Source organism: Lissotriton vulgaris, chromosome 1_1 (genome assembly GCF_964263255.1).
Source record: "Lissotriton vulgaris chromosome 1_1, aLisVul1.2, whole genome shotgun sequence".
NCBI lineage: Eukaryota > Metazoa > Chordata > Amphibia > Caudata > Salamandridae > Lissotriton > Lissotriton vulgaris.
The window spans coordinates 1,558,836,375-1,558,863,040 of record NC_141685.1 but is presented as its reverse complement, the minus strand read 5'-3'; the positions used below and the strand labels follow the sequence as shown (position 1 = coordinate 1,558,863,040).

The 26,666-nt window shown below is 44.8% G+C and overlaps 1 protein-coding gene across 3 annotated transcripts in view; it reads left to right on the top strand.

The window, feature by feature from the left end:
* NR1H4 (nuclear receptor subfamily 1 group H member 4) overlaps positions 1–26,666 on the top strand; it is a 442,692-nt gene that overhangs the window by 320,309 nt on the left and 95,717 nt on the right. For all 3 annotated transcript variants that reach the window (XM_086918025.1, XM_086918023.1, XM_086918026.1), the window contains one exon: positions 23,712–23,810. In XM_086918025.1, the coding sequence (XP_086774151.1) occupies positions 23,712–23,810 (99 nt within the window). The remainder of the gene's footprint in view (positions 1–23,711; positions 23,811–26,666) is intronic.

The window sequence follows — 26,666 nt, the reverse complement described above, 5'->3', positions numbered from 1 at the left end:
TCTTCTATTTCATTAAAAAAATTCTGACATGCAGACTGAAACATGCACTTTGAATACCAGCAGCAGACGTCCCTGGTGAGCAGTAGCTTTACTACAGTGATCTAATGTGCAACTAGAGTGCTAACATTCAGAATTTATGGCAAATGTGTGACACATCTGAATGCCTTCTTGATGGAACCAAAGTAAGCAAGCATTGAAAATGCAATAGATCTCGCCCTCGTTTAAGTTAAAGCCATTCTGTTTGTAATGAGGTGGCTTTTTAGCTTTGCTTTTATTAGTGTTTTTTCAACTTTCATGTAAATAACATGCATCTGTATGCATATATGTATATGTATGCATGCATTTATGTTTGTATTTATATAGATATACAGATGATATATGTTTATATATGTATGTATATATATATATATTCACTGAAAAAACCATAGGTTATAGACCATATATAGTTAGGAATTAGCATTTACAAAACCTTGAAAATTCACTGAAAAAACCATAGGTTATAGACCATATATAGTTAGGAATTAGCATTTACAAAACCTTGAAAATTCACAGAAAAAACCATAGGTTATAGACCATATATAGTTAGGAATTCGCATTTACAAAACCTTATTTTACTCACACAAAACCATTGAAATTCCATATATAGTTAGTTGCACTAACTATATATCGCGCACCCGCAATCCACTGCTGATGATGTCACATATTACATCATTCATGACATGGTCAGTGACATCACTGATGACATCACTGATGACATCTCAAATGACATCACTGATGACATCACTGATGACAACATCCAGTGACTGTATGTTTCTGTAAAGTTAAAATATGTCTTACATATTGAAGAATGAGTGGATGTATAAGTGTCTGGATGAAGGATTTAGTAGGTGCATGACTGACTGTATGAGTGAGTGATTAAATGTGTCTCACTGAGTGCATGGGTTAGTGACTAAACTGTCTTAATTTGTGCATCATTATGTCTGTTGTTCTGTAAACTGTTGCATGTGTTGATAAGTAGCTATATGAGTAACTATATGGGTTATTGATTGGTTGCCCAAGTATTTGTATGGGAGACTGAGTGTGTGTGTGGGTGGCTGGGAGGTGTATGACTCTGTGCATAGATGTGTGAGCAGTTGATTCACTAGATGTATGGTTTCAAAAGTGCATGTGGAAACAGCTGTATGGGCGGTTGACTGTGTGCATGAGTGTATTGGTGAGTGAATGGATATCTCAGTGCTACATGTCAAAGTAAGTACATATGTAAAACACAGTACATGTGAGAGTTGACATATATAAATAACTGTGCATAAGAGCCAGTGAATGTGTGAGTGGCTGTATGGATCATTGTGAACTTGTATCAGGGATTGTATAAGAGAGTAAATATGTGTTAGTATATGTTTGAATAAGTAAAGTTTGTATAACTGTATAGTTGAGGAAATGGAGGTGTGATTGATTCTTTGCATGACTGACTAGGTGTGTGAGTAACTCCATGGATGAGTGACAGTCTGTGAGTGTCTGTTTACACTGATTGTATCTAAGGTTATATTAGAGTCTGAAGAGGTTCATCGTATTATCACATGAATGATATCATCAGTGATGTGATCAGTAATGTCAAATGAGATGTCATCAGTGATGTCATCAGTGATGTCATTTGAGATGTCATCAGTGATGTCATCAGTGATGTCACTGACCATGTCATGAATGATGTAATATGTTACATCATCAGCAGTGGATTGCGGGTGCGCGATATATAGTTAGTGCAACTAACTATATATGGAATTTCAATGGTTTTGTGTGAGTAAAATAAGGTTTTGTAAATGCGAATTCCTAACTATATATGGTCTATAACCTATGGTTTTTTCTGTGAATATATATATATATATATATATATATATATATATATATATATCACTGACATGTTTCTAATGCATAATTATGATTTTGGATTTAGCCATGTATGGTTTACACGGTATGTAACCGGACCATGTATTTTTATGTATATATTGACCAACATGTATATATGTGCTTAAATAATCTTGATCAGGGTTGTTTACAAATGGATTTATCCATTCATTGTACTTCTTGCAGCAATAGACATCACTACAGTCATGGGCCTGTCTATTTGTTTGCGTTCAATGTAACTACAGGCTTTGTAGATTTTAAGGATTTATCCCAATACTTGGATTTTGGAAAGTCGCGGTGTACGGTTAATTTCAACATTAAGTTAACACGTAGTATGTTTACTATGTTTATCACACCGTTGTACATATCTCGCAAACCTCGGACTCAAACAACTTGTCACTTCCCCCACCCACATTGCAGGCCACACACTCGACCCTATCTTCACCTCCAGCAAATACGTCTCATTCAGCCACACCACAGCTCCTCATTGGACGGACCACAGCTGCGGTCACTTTTTCTACAATAAGCCCACAATCCACTACCACCCTCAACCCACCCTGCGTAGAAATTGGAACAAACTCACCATCGACCAGATCTCCTCATCGCTCCTCAAAATCCCTCCTGTCCACTCCTCAAACCCCGACCAAGCAGCCATTAACTTCACCCAATGGCTATCCAAAAGCGCCGACATCCTAGCACCGTTGAAAAAACATCAAAACAAACTAAGCAGCAAGAAGGCCTCCTGGTTCAACGATGATCTTAAGAAATCCAAGAAACTCTGCCGCTCCCTCGAGAAAGCATGGAAAAAAGACCCAAACTCCAACACCAGAGATGCCTTCAAAAACGCCACCCGCATACACCACCAACTAATCCGGTCTGCCAAGAAAGCCGCCTTCAAAGACCGACTAGATAACAACGCCCACAATAGCAAGGAGTTATTCAACATCGTCAAAGAATTTACCAACCCATCAGCCAACTCCAACGCCATCACCCCCTCTCAAGCCCTCTGCGACTCCCTAGCCTCCTTCTTCCACAACAAAATTGCAGACATCCACAACAGCTTCAACAACCGACCCGAAGACCTACCCACCCAACCTTCTGCAGGACCTTCTCCCCCCTTGAACATCCTTAACGACTGGAACCCAATCTCCACTGAGGACACCATCCGCCTGATGAACTCCATCCACTCAGGATCCCCAACTGACCCATGCCCTCACCACATCTTCAACAAAGCAGACTCCATCATAGCACCACGCCTCCGAGACGTCATCAACTGCTCCCTCAACTCCGCCACCTTCCCGGAAAGCTGGAAACACGCAGAACTCAGCGCCCTTCTGAAAAAACCCACAGCGGACCCCACCGAACTCAAAAACTACCGCCCCATCTCGCTCCTTCCTTTCCCGGCCAAAGTCATCGAGAAAGCTGTCAACAACCAGCTTGCCGCCTTTCTCGAAAGCAACAAATCCCTCGACCCCTCACAGTCCGGATTCCGAGCCAAACACAGTACTGAGACCGCACTCATCGCAGCAACCGATGACATTCGAACCCTACTGGACAATGGAGAAACAGTCGCCCTCATCCTCCTTGACCTCTCCGCAGCCTTCGACACAGTCTGCCATAGCACCCTATTACAGCGCCTCAGTAACATCTGAATCCAAGGAAAAGCTCTGGAATGGATCACCTCGTTCCTCACCGGAAGAACTCAGAGAGTCCGACTCCCTCCATTCAAATCAGAGGCCTCTGAAGTCATCTGCGGCGTGCCGCAAGGATCGTCACTCAGCCCCACCCTCTTCAACGTGTACATGAGCCCCCTCGCAGCCATCGTTCGCCAACACAATCTCAACATCATCTCCTACGCTGACGACACCCAACAGATCCTCTCACTCACCAAGAACCCCAACACCGCCAAAAACAACTTACACGAAGGAATGAAAGAAGTAGCCGAGTGGATGAAGCACAGCCGTCTGAAACTGAACTCAGACAAAACAGAAGTCCTAATCTTAGGTACCTCCCCCTCCGCCTGGGACAAATCTTGGTGGCCAGAGGCCCTTGGAAAAGCACCCATCCCGACGGACCACGCACGGAACCTGGGCGTCATCCTGGACTCCTCACTCTCAATGACCAGACAAGTCAACGCTGTCTCATCATCCTGCTTCAACATTCTTCGCATGCTCTAAAAAACATTTCGCTGGATCCCCACCGAAACTAGAAAAACGGTCACTCACGCACTGGTCACGAGTCGCCTGGACTACGGAAACACCCTATACGCCGGTTCCACCGCAAAACTCCAGAAAAAACTCCAACGCATCCAGAACGCCTCAGCCAGGCTCATACTTGATATCCCGCGTAAAGAACACATCTCTGGTCACCTGAAAAACCTCCACTGGCTCCCCATAAATAAGAGGATTACCTTCCGCCTCTTAACCCACGCACACAAAGCACTTTACGAACTTGGACCCGAATGCCTCAACACACGACTGTCCTTCTACACCCCCTCCCGTCAGCTACGATCCTCCAACCAAGCCCTGGCCACTGTTCCTCGCATCAACAAAGCCACCATGGGAGGTAGATCCTTCTCCTACCTGGCAGCCAAAACCTGGAACTCTCTTCCCACTCACCTTCGGCTTACTCAGAACCACCTAGCATTCAGAAAGCAACTTAAAACTTGGATATTCGACAAGTAATTTTTCCCCCTTCCTCAAGCGCCTTGAGACCCTATGGGTATGTAGCGCGCTATATAAATTTCTGACTTGACTTGACTTGACTATGTTGATTGGCTAACGCCACATGCACTTGCACTTTAAAATTCTGCCATTCCCCTCTGGAATGCCATGTGACCAAGGCCTCTGGGAGGCCGAAACGTTATGCTGTCCGTGTGTTGGAGAATAAACTAATCTTACTCACGGAAAACTTTGGGTCTGCTGTTTTCTGATGGCGTTGATGTGACATGATACTTCATCGCTGTTTGATGAAAACCCGTGTGGATATATATATATATATATATATATATATATATATATATATATATATACATATATATATATATATATATATATATATATATATGGTTTTGGGCTTTGGTACATTCTCAAATGTTGTTACTATGATGAAGAGAAAAGACGTGGGTGTAAAGACCCTTCTACTTATGGGTAATCTTCATTACTCTTAGGATAGACAATGACATCTTCTTCTCAGCATGTTTCCACCCGCCTCATTTCTGCAACAAAATTACATGAGGTCGGACAAAGCAGGAAATGGGGTGAGGGGAGGGAACCTTTATGTCCCATTCATGCTGACTCTAGAAATAGAAACATTTTGTGTATCGGTCTCTGTCTAGAGGTGGAATGGCCTCAAATGTTATTACTATGAAAAGAAGAACTATTCAAGGGGTAATAAAGATTACCAGCAAGAAATAGTTTTCTTAGATCAAGTAATTATCGATTTTTGTGCTTGATAAAGTTATTTTAGTTGCATTCATTTAATGAAAAAGTAATATTTTATCTGTACCTTTATTTACTTTCCAAAGACTAATGTCAACTCAAATAAGGTTGTACTTGAACAAAATAAAAGTGCTGAAATGCACAGGTGAAATGAGATTTTGCCTGAAATAAACTATAGATAAATACAATTGAGCATACAATACACCAGACTGAGAAGACAAGTTGGCTGAGAAACAGTACACAGAAGGAACCCTTTTCAGTGTTAAGAGAAACTTACGAAGGCAGCCTATTGAGAACTTACCTAGAAATCCGACAATAGTTGCATTCTTTGCCAGGCTCTATGCCCTGCCTTATACGTAATGCCAAACTTTATAAAGACATACTGTACTGACTTTGAAAGCACAAACAGTTGTGTATTATTCTCAGAACTGCATCTGCATACACTGCTGCCATTTGCATTTCTACTGTGGAGTAGATGCAAAGATTCACTCGTTCCCTTTTGCCAACTTAAAAATAGGCCATAGGCAAAAGCAGGTGTCGGCCAGCTACCCTGTATGTGCACTCTGCATGATAGCTAGTGTGCAGACCTTTAATGCAAGAATGTCTGGTTTGATCATTGCTGTCCGAAAATGATTCTGTTTTTGCCATCATGTTATGACAGCCAGGCGATAGTTGTTTAAAAAAAATATTTTTCTGGTTGTGTTCAGCTAACACAAAAGATACATATTTACTGATGTGCTAGCTGAATGCATAACTGATTCTACTTTGCATTGCTGTATACGTATTTTCGCTGGATTCATGTCTATGATCTTCCAGCCTCGCCTAGACCGGCTCCAACTGTTATCTGTTCACTTGTTATTTTCTATCAACATTATTTCAGTTACTTTTACTAATAACTCCAACACTATTGGCTTTCCTTGGCCGTGCACTGTAAGTTCCTAGCAGATAAAGTGCAACCTTGAATCACTAGCTGACAAATTCAAGCCAGCCAAAATTCATGGGCGGTTTCTCCATTAGGGCTCAGGAGCTGCGCCCCTCTGAATGCCTACAAATTTACATTAAAAAAATGAAATAGATCAATTTATTTAGAGATACAATCTTATCTCCAAATAAATTGATGTATTTAAGTCTGGGCTGGTGTGTTTCAGGCTGCCTGCCCCAGATCGCTCTGAAGCAGGAGACGGAAGACAGGCAGTAAATCAACTTTCTAACGGTAATGCATGATGCAGGGCTTTTTGTTGTAAAGCCCTTTTTTGCCATTGTGGTCTTTGGTTGTATGCACTCTGTAGGCCAGTGACGCAATAAGCATCATGGTTTCGCGCGTCGGAGACTTCGTCCCTGCAAGATTTTAGACGTCCGCCATTCAAAGGCGTAGATCCAACCCTTTCGTCATAAGTGAGAGTGGATGCAAACAAGTCTTATCCGGTGCCTTGTTCTTGGTAATGGTAAGTGTTTGCAAGCTAAGGCTGTGTTCAAGCTAACCTCTCCAATTGTGACACCCCACGCCATCGTTGCACATTGCTCATTCCTTTAGAAGTGGAGCTGCAGCACTTGCTCCTCTGCGAAACGGATCAAAATAAGGAGTCGTTTTGGTTCTTGTTCCCTTGGGAAGTTGTACCAAATATCTGAGTCAAGCCCAAAGTGAGAGATATGTGCTTACGGTGGCCAGTTCTCCAGTTGCAGTTGGTGAAATTTGAAAGTGGTTGGACGTAAACGGGCATGACTTTTATAAATAGCTAGTGATGGACAAGCCTGTGGTCCAGGGTGAGTCCCTATCCCAAGAAAGAAATGAAAAAAAGATTGTCAAATGGCGCATTTTAAGGCAAATGAATGTAGCAATCAAGCAAGTCTTATTAAGCAGTGGGGAAGTATAGTCTTGAAATATTAAATACATTAAAAACTGCCCCATATCCTCCTGCATTAATTTGTTCAACAGTTACTGTAATGTGTAAATTGTACAGCATGACAACTTTAGCCCATTAAAATGTATGCTTGACCAGTGCCTTGCACTGCATGCAGCATTCACTTTGGAAAAATATGCTCTAACCAGACTCCGAGAAGCACCCACAGATGCTGGCTGTAACTAGTTGTTGGAAGCCAGAGTCCCAGTCCCGCACCATTGTCACCAAAAGCAAGACCCGGGACTCCTCACTCAACGTTAAGCCAAGTAAGGACACCGTTTGAGATAGCCCTGCTCACCCACTTAATAGCTTGGCACGAGCAGCTGGGCCTATCTTCAAGGCACCAGTGTACAATATGTGTAACCACACTCACAGCAACCCACTGGTGACACCACAAATGAACTCCACACGAGTTTGATAAAAGAAGTATAAACTTTATATAAAAAGATATACAATCAGACCAAACGATAAAAAAGTCAACATATAATAAAGGGTACTATTCGTTCCGGCTGGCTGGTAGGTTAAAAGCTGGGCAAAGGAGAAATAATACAATGCGTAACGATGCACCCCGGTACCTTGCAATGAGAGAAATAATGCAATACATACCGCTTCAATCATGTACTGTGCAATGAAGAAATAATGCAATGCGCATCACTACAATCATGTACTTTGCAATTAACGAATAATGCAATGTGTAGCTACAATCATGTTCTTTGCAATGAAGAAATAATGCAATGCGGGCCCCTACAATCCTGTACTTTGCAATGGAGAAATAATGCAATGCGTAGCGCTTCAATCGTGTACTTTGTTATGCAGAAATAATGTCAGACCTCATAAGACAGTCCGGCAGTTCGTTAGCAGCAATATTGGCAATGTGTATTACGACAGTCAGCCTCTTTGATAACAGTTGCCTCCCACATGTATCAACGATGACATCAAGTACAGCTTCTTACTCTGGCCGCAGTACTGCCACTCCTTTGGTCAGTACGGGCCTCAATCTGAGCGGAAGCAAAGGCTCACATCGCCAGAAGTACGGAGAGGCCGAGAGAGTGTCCCTCTGAGCCTGCACCCCTCCCAGGTAGTGATCCACGTTACCTGGGGGCATGACCCCACACTCCTCTCCTCCTTCAGTGAACTGGGCCTTCCGTGCAGAACTTTCTCAATGAGCCTCAGCAGCTTGGCTTGGCAGCTCAGCTCCTTCGGGGCTGACGGTCCGGGCCGCAACTGTTAGGATGGTCTCATGCGGCCGCAGGGCACACGTACCCCACGCCTCTGAGAGTATGTTACTCCGGGCGCACGTTCACCACAGCACCCACCAGGTCTCCTGTGGCACAAAGCCACACACACAACGATGATGGGACTTCATGTCTACTCCTAATGCACGTTCAACAGGCACTCCCTCCTGCAGTCTCAGTTGGCACCAAGACACGGACACCGCGCTGCAGAGACTCACTTTCTTCCGGTGCACACAAACATCAGCTGATCATCTCCACAGTCCCAGGTTGCACCAAAGCACACACACTGCTCCTCTATATTTTGTCCCAATTTCAGAAATACATAAGTGTCTTTCATACAGATTTATCCATTTATATATTTTCCCAAATTAACTGCTATATACTTGGTACATAAATAAAAAACCATTACAAGGCGCTGCTCAGCTATTGGCTCTGGGTTCATCGGGTTCTCGGTGAACCTACAATTACTATACATCCCCACAATCAGGAAGATCCAGCAGATGTAACGGTATATTGCTTTCAAACAGCTGTCATAATTAGAAGAAGTTACAGGGGAAAACTGTGACACAAATGGCTGTTTTTTCAACTAATTTTCAATTTTTCCCATATTCAACAGTTTGTTTCTATAAAGAAACCTTGAAGGATCTACACAAATGATCCCTTGCTGAATTCAAAATGTTTTCTACTTTTTTTAAATGTATAGCTTTCCATTATCCATTATTGCTTTCATACCCATTTCTACCATTAACTGGAAAGAGGTTGAAAGCACAAAAAATAGCAAAAATTGGCTATGTCCCATAAAAATGCCAAAACTGTGTAAAAATGTTATTTTTCTGACAAAAGTCTGCTTGTCCCTGAAAGCTGGGAAGATTGTGATTTCAGCACCACAATCCCTTTTTTTATACCATTTCCAGGGAAAAAAGACGCTTTCATCTATAGCCCTTTTTCATATTTATAAGAATAATAATATTAATTAGCAGTATTTTGGCAATTTTCTGGGTCCCCTTCAGGGGAATCCATGTACCCTGAGTACCTTTAGAATCCCCATGATGTTGGAAAAAAAGTACACAAATTTGGGGTGGATACCTCATGTGGTCAAAAAGTTACAGGGGCCTAAGCGTGAACTACCCCAAATAGCCAAAAAAAGGCTTCGCAAAGGGCGGGGAAAGGCCTAGCAGTGAAGGGGTTAGGTAAAGTATGTGAGAGAAGAGAGGAATTAAATCACTGAAATGCATTCCCTTGACACTTTTAACATTCATTGTTTGCAAGTCAATCCATGTTTTTGGCATCAGGGTTAACTTAGCGGCATGAAGACAAGGCCAGTTTTAATGTTGTACATCAGAGAATTGACCACTGTAAGCACATGTTCCACAGTAAGTACATATCTCTTGCTTTGGGCTTGACTCGGATATTTGGATCAACTTCGCAAGGGAACAAGAATGAATCCTGCTCCTTATTTGGATCCATTTCATAGAGGACCCCCAAAAACAAGCTTCCTTGCTGATGACAAGCATGTCATGCTTCTTGTTCTCTCGCCTCAAGAAAGGATTTGAGTTAACTCGAGGCAACCCCCGACCAATGCCGGAAGCGTTGTAGTAGAAAAGGGTGAGACACTGTATCAAACACTGCTGACAAGTCAAGTAGAGAAAAGTGGCACTTTCCCCTTTGTCCAACGTGATTTTATTAGTCTCCATAACTTCCAAAATAACTATTTCCATGCTAAGACCTTAACAAAAGCCTGACTGGGTATAATGCAAAAGGGCATTATCTTCCAGATATGAAGTCAGCTGAGTATTAGCTAATTTTCTAAAATTATGAATGCTGCAGGCGGTAGAAATATAGGGTGCAAGTTAGACAAAACCTCTGGGTTAGAGGATGGTTTTGTTAACAAAAGGACTACTTTGGCCCTTTTTCAGCAGAGAGGAATTCTTGCTGAAGCCAATGAGCAGTTAAAAAGTTGCTGAAACACTGGAACAATAGTCTTGCTAGGCCTGTTGAGCATAGCTGGAGGACAAAGATTTCCAGGAGACCCTAATTTGCAAAGCAAGAGGGCCTGCTACATTTGTTCAAGGGGAAAAGGCCTAAATTCAGTCAAATTACAGGCAATAGCATTAGGTGTCCGACTCAAACTACTGTTCGACATTGCAGATGTATCTGGCAGAGTCATATCAGATCTATCTTGCAGAGACATAGCAGATGTATCTTGCAGAGACATGGACAGAGCAATATGGATTTTTAGAATATTTTCTTCAAAGAATTTGATTTTATTCGATACCGATATTCAGAACTACACTGGTTGCCGGATTTAAAGGTAGCGCAACCTTTGCCTCAGCTGAAAGGGATCAAAAAATGATCAGACCAACCTAATGCTAATGGGATTTTAGCCGTGAGTGGAAGAGTAAAAAGTATTAGATATAAAGAAAACCCAGTTTGGTGAGTAGCCGTTAAGAACAAAGGATACAAATTAAAAGCCTTACACAAATCCATCAGAGACTGACCATCCCTATCATTCGATACATCCATATGCAGGTTCAAAGTCCCCAAAACGGTACAATTTGTGTACCTCAACACCACCTCAGACACAATACAGCCTAACGAGGAAAGACTATTCTCATGCAAATCCAATATAGTAGATTCATCAAAAGAGAGACTGTCACAATTCATAGAGGGTACTTTAAGGACTAACAAGGACTCTCTTAAGTATGTAATTGAACCCTACATCCTTACCTTCAAACAGGCACTATGGCTGGTGCTAGCCATCGAATGGACATGGATGGGTGCAGATGGGCTTGCTTTGGTGCACATTCAGTGCGCCAGCTGCATGCACACTGCATGTATCCACTGCCCATCCACAGTGTGGCTTCCTTGAAATAGCCCTTGTGAGGGAACTGATTGAAAATCTAGAGTGCGCACCCACTCAGATTGTTGCTTCTAGATATCAACCGAGAGGTAAAAGGTGCCACCAAAAACCAGCGTGCCTTCTCCACAAAACGAGTAGCGGACCAGAGGACATACGAAGAAAACATACAGAAAATGTGAGATAATGATAGTAAGTGACTATCTAAGAATTCTTTTTTTACACTTGTTAAAATGTGAGAATGTCAACAAAAAATGCCAAGGGAGCCAAACAAAGAAAACACACTCCATGCTCAAATGCAAACTTTACATTTCCCCCACTCATGATCCATTGGTAAGCAAAAATAAACATGACATTGTAGCCTGTACCCTCCTTAACTTAAAGCGGGGATTCAAGCTTCAATTTCCTTGAACTAACCCATGTGAGGGAGCTGATTGAACATCTAGAGTGCACACTCAATCAAAACTGCACCTCTAGATGTCACCAGAAAGGTAAATGTGGCCGCCAACAACCAGCGTGCCCTCTCCAGAAAAAGAGAAGCAGACTGGAGGGCCTACAAAGAGAAGATGGAGCACAGATGAGATAATGATGAGCGAGTGATTATTTGAGATTTGATTTTTTAAGCTTTTTTGATCTTTGCTAAAATGCTACAGTGTCAATAAAAACATGTAAAGCAAAGCAAAAAACATAAAACACTCACCATGCTAAAAAACAAACTTAACGTCTTCTCCATCCATGACCCAATGGTAACTAAAAATAAAGATGACAGAATAACAATCGAAGTAAATAGATTTCAAAGGACAACTGAACAACCTGCACCCTTCTTAATTTAAGTAGGCATATGCACTTAGGTTTCCTTGAAATAACCCATCTGAGGGAGCTGATTGAACATCTAGAGCCGCATAAAATGGCGCCTATAGATGTCACCAGTAAGGTAAAAGTAGCCGCCCAGAACTAGTGCGCCCTCTCTTCGCAACAAGGGTAGCAGTATGTCTGTTTGTATCTCTGTCTCTGTCTCTCTCTGTATGACTATGCACCCTTCTCTATCTATAAAAGCCTCTCTGTTGTCTGCTTCTACACCCGTCTCTGTTGTCTGTCTATACAAAACTCTCTGTTTGTCTGTCTATTTACCAATCCCTGTCTGTCCATGCTCCCATTCCTGCCTGTCCTTCTCTATTCATTCATTTCTTACTCTGCAAACCTCTCTGCCTGTGTCTCTATACAACCCTGTCAGTCTATGCAACCCTCTCTGTCTGTCTCCATACAACCCTCTCTCTCTATGAAACCCTCCCAGTTTGTCTGTCTCTATACAACTCTCTCTGTCTGTCTGTTATTTGACCTGACACACAATGGGCCAGATTCCCAAAGGTAAGTTTGCATGTGTATATCTACTGTCATGTAGATCTGTGCCTAATCATAGGTTCATTTCTCTACTTTTTAGCTATTCATCACCTATGTCACTTTACTTAGTTTAGTTTACTTGAGAGACTCCAGACCTTCAAATGAGGCAGTCAAAACTCCTGAGACTGGATCGGAGTGTGAGGTTGCTGTTCCTAACTTTTGACCAATTTGTGGAGCGGCAATTTCCCTATAGGAAATGTTGAGAATTTTAAAAGTGTAAATTTGTTTAATTTTTAAACAAAGAAATAAATCAAATTGATTACATGTTCCATGAAAAAATACATGAGCAAATAACACGAATCCAGGACTACTTCAAGAAAAGTATACAACACATCACCACCTAAATTGTATTAAATTATAAATTAATTTAAATATATGAATTATTTTTTGAATATTTGCTTTTTTTTTTTAGATCAAATGTATTTTATTGAGTTCCACAAGGCGATACCATACATACATTAAACAAAATGAGCAAAGCTGCTGCACCCGTCCCCAGGGCTGTACTGTACTCAACCGTATATCCGTTTAGCGCGGAGTGACCGGGTGTCCATGTATGCTCGCATGGTGGGAGACAAGCCCCGCAGTGTCCACAAGAACTCTCTTCCACCAACCTCCCCAGAGACCCACCCGTCCCAACCTACCCCAACTGTATCCTACCCTCAACCCCCACAACCCCCCCCCCCACCCCCTCCCCACTCGGTGTGTTCCTTGTGGCGCCCAGAAGTGACTATTCAGGGCGCAGGCTAAACCTTGTGTTCCACTCTGGCCGTCTCGTCACGAAATCCCTCTGCCAGTTTTAGAACTCTGAGATACTTCGGGCATGTGAGCTCTGTGAATTCTTGGGAGAGCAGAGAGATAAGTGGCTGCCATACTTCTCTAAACGTTTCCGATGTCTGTGTGAGCGAGGCCTGTATCCTCTCCATCCCCATGACATACCACAATCTGTGTAGCCACCCCGTGTGTGTGGGCTTCCTCGTGGTCCCTCATAGCGACAGGATATGTTGGGTCGCTGCTCCCATCGCCAGTCCCATCTGTTTCCCCTTTATTGACTTGAGAGGGAACGTTAGGCTGTTGGGGAGTCCCAGAATCGCATAAGCAGGGAAACGTGGAATGTCGGTGTCACAGTGGGTGTCTATGTCTTTAAGCACAACCTCCCAATATTCCTGTATCGCGGTGCATTCCCACAGAATGTGTAGCATGGTCCCCGTGTGTCCACATCCTCTCCAGCATTTGGGGTCTTTGCTCGGGTTCCCCTGGTGTAGGCATTCAGGCGTCAAATGCCAATAATAGGCGATCTTCACTGCCGCCTCTTTGCTAGCTGTATTTCTGGCCGTGTGGTGAGCCCGGTAGTAGATGTCATGCCATTCTTTATCAGAAAGAGTGCGCCCTAGTTCCTTCTCCCAACGTCTCTGCCCGGCTGATCTTTCTGTAGGGGGAGGCGGGGACAGCATTAGATATAGTTCAGTGATGGACCGTGAGTCCGATGTTTTGGTCATGATCCACCGCTCGTAGGGGGTAAGAGGACGACTGGCTAGAGGTGCCACGTCTGCGTGCGTTAGCCAGTGCCTAAGCTGGAAGTACTGGTATCAGAGCGGCTTATCAAGTGTGTAGTCCGCCTTCACTATGTCCCAAGTCAAAAAGTCATCCGTATCAAACAAGTGGCCTGCGGAGCGGCATTCAGACTGTCGTCACTGGGGGAACGAGCCCGGAGACCGTCCCGGGGGGAACGGCGGGTTATTAAGCAGAGGCGTCATGGGGGAGGGAAAGGTCGTCAGGCCCTTCGGGACAGCGGTTGCGTCCCATACTTGTAAAAGAGTCCTGGTGATAGGGGATTTCTTGAGGTACGGCGGTCTGTCAGGTCTTGCCAGGAAGGGAACTTTCCAAAGGGGCAGGCCCGCCATAGCCCTGTCCTGGAATAACCAGTGCTTTTCCGAAGTCGGCCTGGACCACTCCAGAAGGAATCTGAGCTGCGTAGCCTGGAAGTAGCGCCGCAAGTCCGGGACGCCTAAGCCCCCCTCAGCCGTTATCCTCGTGATCAAGTCGCGCCGCAGCCTTGATCTCTTATTAGCCCAAACATAGTGGTTCAGGGTGTCCTGCAGTTTCTTCAGCATCCCCAGTGGGGGGGGTGACCGGGATAGTCTGAAATACATAGAGGATCTTGGGCAAAAGGGACATTTTGATGGCTGCCACTCGTCCCAACCACAAGAGCGGCTGTTGTTTCCACCTCGCTATGTCCCCCTGGACGCGTGACAGGAGTTTAGTGTAGTTAAGGTCAACCGTTTGGGCAGTCGCTGGCGTCAGGTCTATCCCCAGGTACTGTATTGTGGTGCTGACCTCGAGTCCCCCTATGTGCAGCGAGTCTCTGTTGGCTGGCCGGGTGTTGCTACCTAGCGGAAGGACAACGGACTTTTGTAAATTCATTTTGAAGCCCGACACCTCTCCGAACGTGTTCATTTCGGACAGGAAGGCCGGTAAGGAGACCCTCGGACTATCCACTGCCACAAGGATGTCGTCCGCGTAGAGGCTCATGGTCTGCTCCACACCTCCGAACCGGATCCCCGTGATGGAGTTATTGTCCCGAACACGCTGGGCTCAATATAGAGAGCAAACAGGAGCGGCGAGAGTGGGCAGCCCTGCCGCGTGCCTCTTTGGATGTCGAATGGCTTGGAGCTAACCCCATTCACTTTGATGGTTGCCCTTGGGGACGTATAGCAGCCTGCCACCCATGAGCGGAAGCGGGGACCCACGCCGAATTTCGTCAGCGTGTGTTCAAGAATCTCCAGACAACTCTGTCGAACGCCTTCTCGGCGTCGACCGAGAGTAGTGCTGCATCAGAGGCGTTGAATTTAGCTTTGTCTATAACATGCATTATGCGCTTAGTGTTGTCTGCGCACTGCCGGGAGAGGACAAAGCCTGCCTGGTCCGGTTCGATGATGCCTGGCAGGCAGGGGTCCAGACGGGAGGCCAAAATGCCCGTGAAGAGCTTGAGGTCGAGGTTGAGGAGCGATATCGGCCTGTATGCCGCGCAGCGCGAAGGGTCCTTGCCCGGCTTTGGCAGGACAATGACCTCTGCCTCTAACATCTCCTTCGGGATCGAGCCCGGGCCCCCGAACGAGTTAAATAGTTTCGTGAGGACCGGCGCCAGAAGAGGGCAAAAGGACTTGTAAAAGCCCGCGGAGAAGCCGTCTGGGCCCAGGGCTTTCAAGGGCTTGAGACGGGCAATGGGCAATATAACTTCCTCCAGGCGGAAAGGGGCGTCCAGCGCTTTGCCGTTTGTTTCAGTAAGAGCAGTGACCTCCATAGTCTCCAGGTAGGCCCTCCCTGCCTCCTCCCCCACAGCCTGGTCTGCAGCATATAGCTGCGCATAGAAGGCACGAAATGCCTCCGCTATGCGATTGTCCTCCCGGACCTCGCCGTCGTCGTCTCCGCGTATAACAGGGATCTGGGAGTGGACAGTTTTAGCCTTAAGCTTACTGGCCAGCAGGCGACCCGTCTTGTCTCCCCCTACGTAGTACGTGTGGCGGAGGCGGAGCGCTGCATATTCTGCCCTGTCTAGGTCCAGACTCGCCAATTGTGCCCTGGCCGCTTTAAATTTGCGCCAAATCCGGGGAGCGCCCGTTTGGCAGTGAACCTGTTCTAGCTCCAACACCTGCGCCTCCAATTCCCGCCTGCGTTCCTTACGCTCCTTATTGTCCGACGCCGCGATCGCCATGATTTCGCCCCTAATGACTACCTTGAGCGCCCCCCACAATGTCGCCTGGGCCACCTCCCCAGTGTCGTTATATCCAGGTAATTGGTGATGCTTTGGGACAATTGTTGTACCACTCCTTTGCAGGAGAGTAGACTTTCCCTGAGTCGCCACCTTCCCCTGTGTGGAGGTGTGCGTGGGACTGTCAGTTGGAGGACCACCGCGTCGTGGTCTGAAAGCGCCGCCGGTGTTACGTCAATGCCCTGAATCATGGGGATCATGTCTGTGGAGCCCAGGAAGTGGTCTATCCTGGCATACGTGTGGTGCACATGTGAATAAAAGGTGTATCCTGGGGTGGTATGATGCAAGTCCCGCCATATGTCGATCAGCCCCCTGTCCCTAAGCCACTGCCTCCCAGTCGCCGACAATGCCCCTGTGTCCCAAAACCGCCTCCCGGACCTTTCCATCTCATTGTCCATGACCAGGTTTATGTCCCCCCCCACCAGCATAAGCCTCACGTCTCCCGACAGCGCTTCAGACAGCGCCCCCCCTCAAAAAGGCCTCCTGTTTAGTGTTAGGTGCGTAGATCGACCCCAGCGTGAAGGAAGAAGGGCCTATATGTATTGTGTGCGCTAGAAGTCTGCCCCTGATCTCAGCCACCTTGCTCCCCACCCGCCCTCTAAAATGCCTGGCTACCAGTATAGCTACTCCCACTTTTTTCTCAGTGGTCGCGGAGTAAAATTGGTGAGGGAAGGCTCGTGCTTTCATGCGGTGCCAGTCTTTCGCTAACAAGTGCGTTTCTTGTAACAAACAGATTTCCGCCTCAGAGCGCTCGAGGAATGAAAGAACTGCTCTCCTTTTGATAGGGTTATTAAGTCCCTTCACATTAAGGGAGAAGATACGAATGCTGTCAGCAGCCATGGGTATGTGAGCGTCCTGCCTGCCCTACATTTAGCCCCGAGCCACCCCTCCCCGGAACGCCTGTCGCTAGTCTGGGTTGAACACACCGAGTTCCCTCCCCCTTGCCCACCCTAACCCCAACTCCCCCCCCAACCTTCGCCCTCGTCCCCCCCACCCCCAACAGGTGAACATAGTCCCAGGCCAATCATTTGACAGTCTAGGCCTGTGGTAAATGAGTCAATGTATGGGTGTGTGGCAGTGGCGGCTCTCGGCCCCCCGACCCCCCCCGACCAGGAGTCAAAATTAGCTGATGACGACCTTCGCTGGAGTCGACTCATGAATCGGCGCCGGTGTCCTTAGATACTACTTGGATCGCTGCGGCCTGTTCCTGGGCCACTGTGTCTGGGTTAGGCTTGAGAGTCTTCCTCCGCTGCCTGTCTTGACGCACTTTCTGCCAGCCGTCCCCCGCCGTCTTAGGAGAGCCAGATGCGGTCTCAGAGGACCGGCCTTCGTCCACGTCATCCTGGTGCGGTTCCTCGTGGGGGATGCCCAGTACAGCACAGGTGTCCCGTAAGGAATGCAGCTGGTGCAGGGCGCCATTCCACTTAAAGACGAGATGGAAAGGGTGCCCCCAAGAGTAGGGGACCCCCTCCTTACGTAGGAAGGCGGTGGCAACCCTGAATGCCCTTCGTTTCTGTAGGGTGGTCGCTGCCAGATCCTGAAAAAGTTCCACGTTGTGGTCTTGGAAACGAAGGGGCTGCTTGTGACGCGCCTCCCTCAGTATACACTCCTTTAGGGGGTAATCCGGCAGGAAGGCCAGGATATCTGGGCGGGGGGCCCTGGGACTGGCAGGCTGGGCCCACCCGATGGGCTCTGTCAATGTGAATCACAAAGTCGTCCTCCTCCCCCAGCACCATCCGGAAGAGCGCTTGTAGGTACCCTGCCATGTCGTCTCCCTCTGCCTTGGGCGGCACGTTCCGGACTCGAATGTTATTCCGCCTGGAGCGGTTCTCCAGGTCCTCAGTATGGGTCTGGAGGTCCAGCTGCTGGTCGTGGAGGCGAACTATCTCCTGCCGGAGGAGTTCTATTTCTTCACTTCTGGCTTGACCTGAGAGCTCGTTGGCAGCCACTCTCTCCCCCAGATCATCGGCATCTCTCCAGAGCTCTTTGTATTCCCCGGTCATTTCCTGCCGGAAGGTTTGGATGTCCTCCTTCAGGGAGGTGAAGAGGGCCTCCATGAATGCCTTAGTCGCCGGTGTCTCGCCTTCTGTGTGGTCCTTCCCCTTGGGGGGGGGGCCCGAGGTCGGCTTGTCTGGGCTTTTGTCGCTCTTGGGGGGTCCCTTGGTCAGCATCTCAGAGATGTTGTGGTTCCCTTTGCGGTTGTGGGCCGCCATGCCGATCCCAGTCCCGGCTGCAGGCCTCAGTTAGGTCTTAGTCCCGGAGATGACTGCAGAACTCCTCGGGGTGCTCGAGCCGTGTGAGGGGGGAACGCCTGTGCTCAACCAGCGCCTCGGTTCCGCGCCGTGTCAGACTCCGTGTCCCTGGTACCTCTGCCAGAGGCCCTCGTGCTGCAGCCCCCTCCTGTGTGCTGTGCAGGTTGTGTCACACGTGGTCGATTACCAGGCTCCCGCCGGCCTGCCCGGGCCTTCACCACCAAGGGCCCGCCGCCCTCGTGGTCCAACGCCTCCTCGAACCCTCCCGGAGGCTCTGCTGTGGCCTGTCCTGGTGCATTGGGCGTCCCTGATCTGGGCCTCTGCGTCACCCTGCCCGGCCCCAGGTGCTCCTACGTTCTGGGATGAGCCGATTGCTCCGCTGCTAGCTGGGGCCCCAGTCCCATGCGATCCCACCGGCAGTCTGCACTCCAACTCGGGGGGTCTCCGTCTCCCCCCTGCCCCGTGAGGCTGGTCCCTTGTGGGGGGGGGGGCTGGCCGCTACTGCAGGCGAGGTCACTCTGTATGGGGCCCGGTGAGGTCACCTGTCGCGGGGCGCGCCTCTCTTGCCAGTGGTGGGGGGGGACTCCCGGTTGTACCCCCAGCTACTCCTTGGCCTCTCTCCTCCTCGCCCAGATTGTCAAGGCCCAGCCGCAGCCCGGCGACCCCTGTCCTCCGCCTGGGCCACGTTAGCTGTTGTCGCGTGGCGGGGGTGTCCTCCCAACCGACCCCCCGCCTGTACGTGCACCAGTTGTTGCCGCTGCCAACCGGGCCCCGCACTGTGTTGTGGTCCGGCCGCTCTGGCCGCCAAGACGACCAGGCCGCGTCCTCCTCAACCAGGCCCAAGCCGGGGCCTCGCGTAGGTCTGGTGGCCGGCGGACCCGGCACTACGCAGTCCGCCTCCGATCCGCCGGACTCACCGTCTGTTGCTGCTGGACGTCGCTCCCTGGCCCCCGCAGATGCCGCAGGAACCCCCGACTCCACCTCTCCTGTGTCAGCGATGCTTGCGGGGGGGGGGGCTACACCGGGCCGCCAGACACCGGTGCCCGGGTTGCTACGTTTTGCGCCTATCGGCGGCAGTAGGGTGTCTCCGTGGCGCCGCGCCTCTCGCTTTCTCTGAGCCTCGGCTCTGGCTCCTGTGCCTCAGCTGCTGGAGAGGACCCTGTCCACTGACGGTGGACGGCTCGGTCAGGGCGGCGGTCCGCTAAAATACCTGACGGGGGATAGGGTCCAGGGAGCCACCGCGGAACACGTCCTACCGAGCCGCCATCTAAGCCACCAGGCCAATATTTGCTTTTTTAACAATTTTAATCACCCGACATCACGGATACATTTTTGGTAATTTAATTCATAAAAGAAAATTGGTTATAAGCTACATTTTTATTTAATTATAATATTTTTTAACTTTTAAAACAAATTTAAAACTTTAATTTAATTTATGTTAAATGTAAGTGCATTATAGAATTAAAAACCTAAAACCTCAAAGACAACATATTTCAGCTTCACAGGGCCTTTTTCATGTAAAAACTCAATTTACCTTATGATGCATATGGTGCACTAAGTGCAAAAGTAGTAAAAAGTCTTTAAAATGAGCAAAACAAAAATATTGTATCTTTAAAAAGATTTCACAATTTGCAATATCATCATCAAAAACATAACTGATAAATTTTAATCATTCATGGTTCTGCTCATCATTGAATTCATGGTGTTAACATATAGACATTTAAGTAAAACATAACATTACATCTCTTATGTAATACTCAGGAGGACTACATTACCAATGAGGCCCCATAAGTAACTTCCTGTCGGGACAACCAGTAATGAGTTATATGTCCGCTGGTCTTGATGGAATAAAGGGGTATCCATTTTAAATAATGTCCCATCATCGTAAGATGTAATTATTGAGCATCCCATTTTCTTGTAAGTGTTCAAGATGCGAACGTACCACCTGAACTGATTATCTGAAAATAAATGCGATAACTGCATTCAATACATATATTGCTCAGAAAAACAAGCTTGTAAATCACAGCCATTAAAATAATTAATAGCCCCAGTAGGCAAAAAAACAGAAGATAAGGTGAAAATTCACATGTAAAACAAATATGCTATCTAAATGATATAATAATGTGGTGTCTCACAAGCATATCATCCGAGTGGGTAACATCAAGACCTTCTGTTACCCTTCTGAAAATTAATAAACATACTGTTTATTAACCTGCTTCAATGTATAACATAGTAATCTAATTTTATGATTCAACTGGAAATATGAGGCATCCATACAATTTTATCCATGTGGACAACTTAAGGGTTACAGAAATCTTGTAATATGCTCATAACTATAAAGAGATGATACACCAGTAGTAGAAATAATAGCAAGGGAGAAGAATGCAACAATATAGAAAATAATGTAAGAAAATGGACTATCACATGTGTATTAATGAAGTAACAGACGAGAGAGTTAGCCAGCTCAGTAAATATGGTCCTATAAGGTCATGAAAATAGGTTCCATCATATTTCAAGGTTTGACCCCAAATATATTGTCAGTTCCTCATCCGGATGCAGTCCATGAGGGCATTTGGCGTCCAAATCAGTAATAAGGTGAGATTCAGGGATTTGTAGTAGCCATTCACTATTACCACCACGTGGCATTTTGGTAATTCAATTGTTTTCATCACTCCTTCTTTTCAGTGATGCTCTTTCCTGGTCTTCTCCCTCCTCTCATTGGTGCCTGTAACTGCTGCATCTGCCTCTTCCTCTTCCTTTTGGTCTGCCTCTTTTAGGTGACTCTTGGTTTTTCTTGATAAGTCTGATCTCCTCTAAAAAACAGTAAGATAAATGAATGCCTGCAGACGAGCCAGGTGATTCATCCACTCCAGAAATGATGTCCAAGTTTGAGGCTATTGGTGACATCACTGGTCTTTTATCAACTTGAATGGGTTGCATTTGTTGCATGGATAGATCACATTTCTGGTTAATGTTATGATTATATCCTTTGTGTTATCTTCTTGTCCCTCAAGAACTCCCTTCTCTTTTTCATATTGATATCCTTCTTGTATTTCTAGATTTTGTCCTCAGGCACTTCCAGGAATTCATTTATAAATCTGTCGTCCTTATGCTTGTCAAGTTCCTCCTTCGATTTTTCCAATTCAACTTTGGTGGGTTTTATGTCAGTCTTATCATATTTCACGAGATTCCAAGCATCCCTTTGCAGGTCTTAGCCATATATTGTGTCCATTCATTGAGGAGATCTGGAAGTGGGTTCTAATAAGTAGGCATGATGAAAATTCGCAAACCCAGTGGGACTCTACACACCTCTCCGTAATTTTCAAGAGATGATACTTCCCACCACTTGTTGATTTCACATTTGGCTAATTTCTCATAAAGGGCCAACTTCTGTCTAATTGATGCCAAAGTCGATAAGATTTGCCATGACACCCATCTGTTACTTCATTGACAGTGATATGGTCCTAGCTTCCTTGATTTAATTCCTCAGAGCGTTTTAAAATCTTCCAAGTATTTGTGGTCTCAATTAAAGCAGCACTAATATGTGCAGACATGCTAGGTCACATTCAAAATTTGTATATTCTTTATTCGAGAATTAAATAAAATATTCCGTATTTGTGCATATGTTTGATGTACCCTTGTTTACGTATCTTTGTGTAGTTTTTGAGGTTGAAATCACAGAAATTGTCTAGGCGGAGGCCTCTGGTGTTCAGTAGTCATTCATTGGGTGTCTATTAAGTGAAAAGGTTAAGAGCCAACAATTTACTTTAAAGAGTAAAACTCAATATAAACATGGATAATTCTAGATAATATATTTTTAAAATTTTTAACGTAATACATTTATTATAGAATTAAAAATATTTTTTTAAATGTTGCAAAAATTAATATTTGTCACATGTTAAAGCAATTAACAAAAAAATAAAGTAAAAACAAAATCAAGAAAAGAAATGTAAATATTGAAAAATGTATACCTTTAAATTAAATATGCTCATAATAATTATAAAAATATTCAATGAAACAAAAAATTGTAACCTAACACCATTCCATAAACATTGGAAACATAAAAAAATCAAAAAATTAAATATATCAGTGTAGAAATAGCAGAAACTAACTTAATGGCTATCGATTTGTCAAAAGACTTGGTCGCTTAAAGTAATAGCAACGTGTGTAAAAAGGCAGCAATATAATGTCTGCAAGTAGAATACACATTGATTACTTGCTATTGCCATTAGGTGCCAGTGTGCAGTGTGCAATGTGCATGTATAAATTGTTCTACAAATTGTAATGTACAGGCTTTCCTTAATGTATAAGTACTGGGCCCTTCTCTGTGGATCAAATCCTGATAATAAGTACCATAGGTGACCAAAGGAAGCTGCCCTAAAATGTGAAAGAGATAAAATAAGTCACTGAGATGAAGAAGAGATAGGTTTGTGCCAGAAGCAACACAGGGTGTAAGATGTCTATATGGGGTAGCTTGTCATTCGATAATTACTTGGTCATCATCAGAGTGACAAACAGCAGCATGTCAACATCTTTTGGGCACAATGTACATTTTATGCTGGTTGGACTACTTTGATTTCAGAATTTCATGTGATTTTTAAGTCCCTATATACATTTCACAATGTATATTTTAGTTTGTTAATGTAATACAAAGACTTGTGAGAAATCAGCTTTTTCTCATGATTTTTCATGAAGATAATAGATTATCATATAAAAAATTGGATTTAGGGTAAGTAAAATATGCATCACCAGTGCTGTCCATATGTTAAAGGTCTTGCCTTAGTTCTTTGCTCTTATTCTTTCAGATGAAGATATTGATTAAATGGAAGCCATTTAAAATACATTTTTAGATTCTGCATTCTGATGTACAATTTTTTTATGTTTTTTAACACACTGAGTTTTGATGATAACTTCCTTCTTTAAAGCCATATATTTTGCCTTTATGTCAGCACAGGAGAAAATTGAATTCACACAAGAGCAACAGGATCTTCTATGTTACATAATGGAGTCATATAACCGACAATGTATCCCGCAAGACATGACCAAAAAACTTGTGAGTACTGTAAATGACACTGGTTTGAAGAAACCTAAAATCATCTGTAAATTACCCAGTTCTCTATTTGTTATGACAATACAATGTAACAATGGTACCTTTTCTTACTTTGTATTTCATTCCTTCACCTGTCCTTGTTACATACCTTTGTTTAATGCATTTTAGATTTCCTGCGGCACACAAAAACCAGGTCCCCAGGGGTCCCAAACCTAGGCCTGCCAGAGCACTTGCCATTCTTGAAATCTGTGCCAATGAGTGACATAGGAGGACATTTGACGCAATGTATTTGAGCTCCTGGAGCCCTGACTGGGATTCATGCTTTAAATGAACTATCATTGGGACTTTCAGGACCGCAGACTGAGTCACATGAAGGAAATGACGTAGTTTATTAATTTATTTTGAGTATAAAACGTCACCAATGGAGCTGGTATCCCACATTTTGACCACCCATATAGGCATGGTAAAGAAATCTTAATTTGAATTACCTTCCAGGCCTAGTAATGAGGTCAAGAAAGAAATCGTTAGCACTGTCTCTGATGTGAAGAGCATCACCTTTGATCTGACTAATCATCATCTCAGTGATATAGGGTGGTCTGAATTCTGATTGGTGACTCTCGCTTTGATTATTTTTCTTCACAAGGATATGTGCCTGATGTGAACAAGACAGAAAAAAACACAAGATGAGAAAAGGAGGAGCAGAAAGATGAAAAAACAGTGATAAAGGGAGAAAGCTTGCATGAAAATGAACCTGTATGAGTGAGATATAGAGGCAGAGACCGTCTGGTCTCTGCCTCTATATCTGGTGGTCTATATCTGATGGAATCAAGATTATGCTGCCTTGGTATTTGGCTTTCCAACCTTCGATAGATGTGCTTCTGAGCAAAACCTTGGTCCCCAGGTTATATTTTTTGACAAATTAATCACTGGTTAGAGGTCAGCTTTTCAGGCACTGCATTCAGGTGAAAAGAGAGGGGTGCTTGCTTACTGTCTGAAGTGCTTGCTTTCTTCCTCCGGTAGCATATGCAGAGAGTACAAAAGAGGGGTTTGTCCATCTAACCCCACGTAACCTGGGCGAAGATCGCTAAAAAATAGAAAATGTATACTGTAGGGATACAATCATGTAAACATATTCATGCCACAATGAAAGAATTCATTTCCATCTGGAAAATGACTAGATCAATCATGAGTACATTTATCAGAAGATGTTAAGTCTACCTGTGCACCCATATACATTCCATAATGTTTTTTAGATCTATGGTGAAAGAAGGAAAACGAGCACAAATTAAATTGCATAAGTGAAACATTGAACACAACACAGATACCCGCAATCAGTGGGGACATTCAACACATTACAGTTCTGCACAAAAACCGGGAAAATAAAGCAATCAATATAACATGAATGTGTTTACATGAATTTATCACTACAGTATAACATTTTCTATTTTTTAAGTTCTTCCTTGTGCAGTCAGTTTCAGGAAGAACTCTTGTTGCTAACCTAGGGCACGCTGAGTTCTTTTAACCACTAAAACTGCCAACCTTAGAAAAAGCATAATGCCAGTATCCTTTTTTCTGATGAGTAAATCCTGCAACAGTGATCCTCTTTATTGATAAATGCCTTCACCTTTCCTAAAAAAGGCTATGTGGTCGACCAAAAATGCCCCAATTAGGAAAATTTTGTTAGGTTAGATATAAACTAGTCTGCCTTCATGGAATGTTGAGTTCCCAATAATCATTCAGAGTGTCCGTTACAGCCAGAATATTTATTGTGATTAATTGAGAGAAGCATTTGAGATTATTAATTTATTGAAATGTTGGTAATACCTAACCTTATGTTTATATTTACAAGCAACCTATGGATTAACACACTATGTTAAAAAACAGGTTAATTTATGAAACCTTTATATAAAAATAAAAAGTTGAGCAGTGCATTACATCAGGATGCAATTATAGCTACTCATTTTGTCATGAATCAACAGTTCATAATGTGGGACTGGTTTACTTATGTCGCAAAGTACATAGTGCTTTACACGTAAGCAAAATGGTCTTTTAGCCATTTTGGCTACAAGTCTATGAATAAAAAGAAGGTCTTCCTGATTTATTGTTATCTGAATACTGCAAGGAAAGCCCAGCTCTCACTCCTGAGGGCCTCTTTAAGAGTTTGGCGGTGCAGGAGCGGGACCGCCCCTCTCCTGGAACCCCAAATCGCTGGTTGAACCACCTGCTTTATTGGGAGTTTTCTCCTGTCTGGCAGGTTATTCTTTGGCGTTCCCACAGCAGTGCCTATGAAATATTCCTATTTATAGAGAGGGGGGACACTCGGAGCTTATTAATAGGTCCAGCGACCTTGCTCCCGAAAAGTATCTAGTACACAAAGGGAGTCACTGTTCCTTGTAGAGGATGAAAGAGGAAGAACATTTTTTTGGGTGCTACTCTATCTGTGGGGGACAGTGTGCCCTTATCATAATGCCCTCACACACCCCAAAGGATGTCATGCTTCATCATTTGGGCTTTGCTCCTCGTCTGGCCAGCGCTACAATGCCCTACGGGTCCCCCAAGGGTCTCTTTATCTGAGATCTTTTGATGAGAAGCTGTTTGGGTGCGTGGGTGTTTCATAAGAGAGCTGTGAGGCGGAGGGCAGGAGCGTGAAGCCATTATTGAACAAAAACAAGCACTGGATTATTGTTTTCTAGGGAAGGGAAGCTCCGGCTCAAGAGCTGAAAGGAAACTGCTGATGTTTCATGTTAGCAGAAGGGAAACAGTGATGTTTCTGTGAGATAATGTTATTTCATTGTATATCCTATTAAGTTCATTTCTTTACTAAAGCTAAGCAGTTGCTTTTAATATTAAGGCTGCATA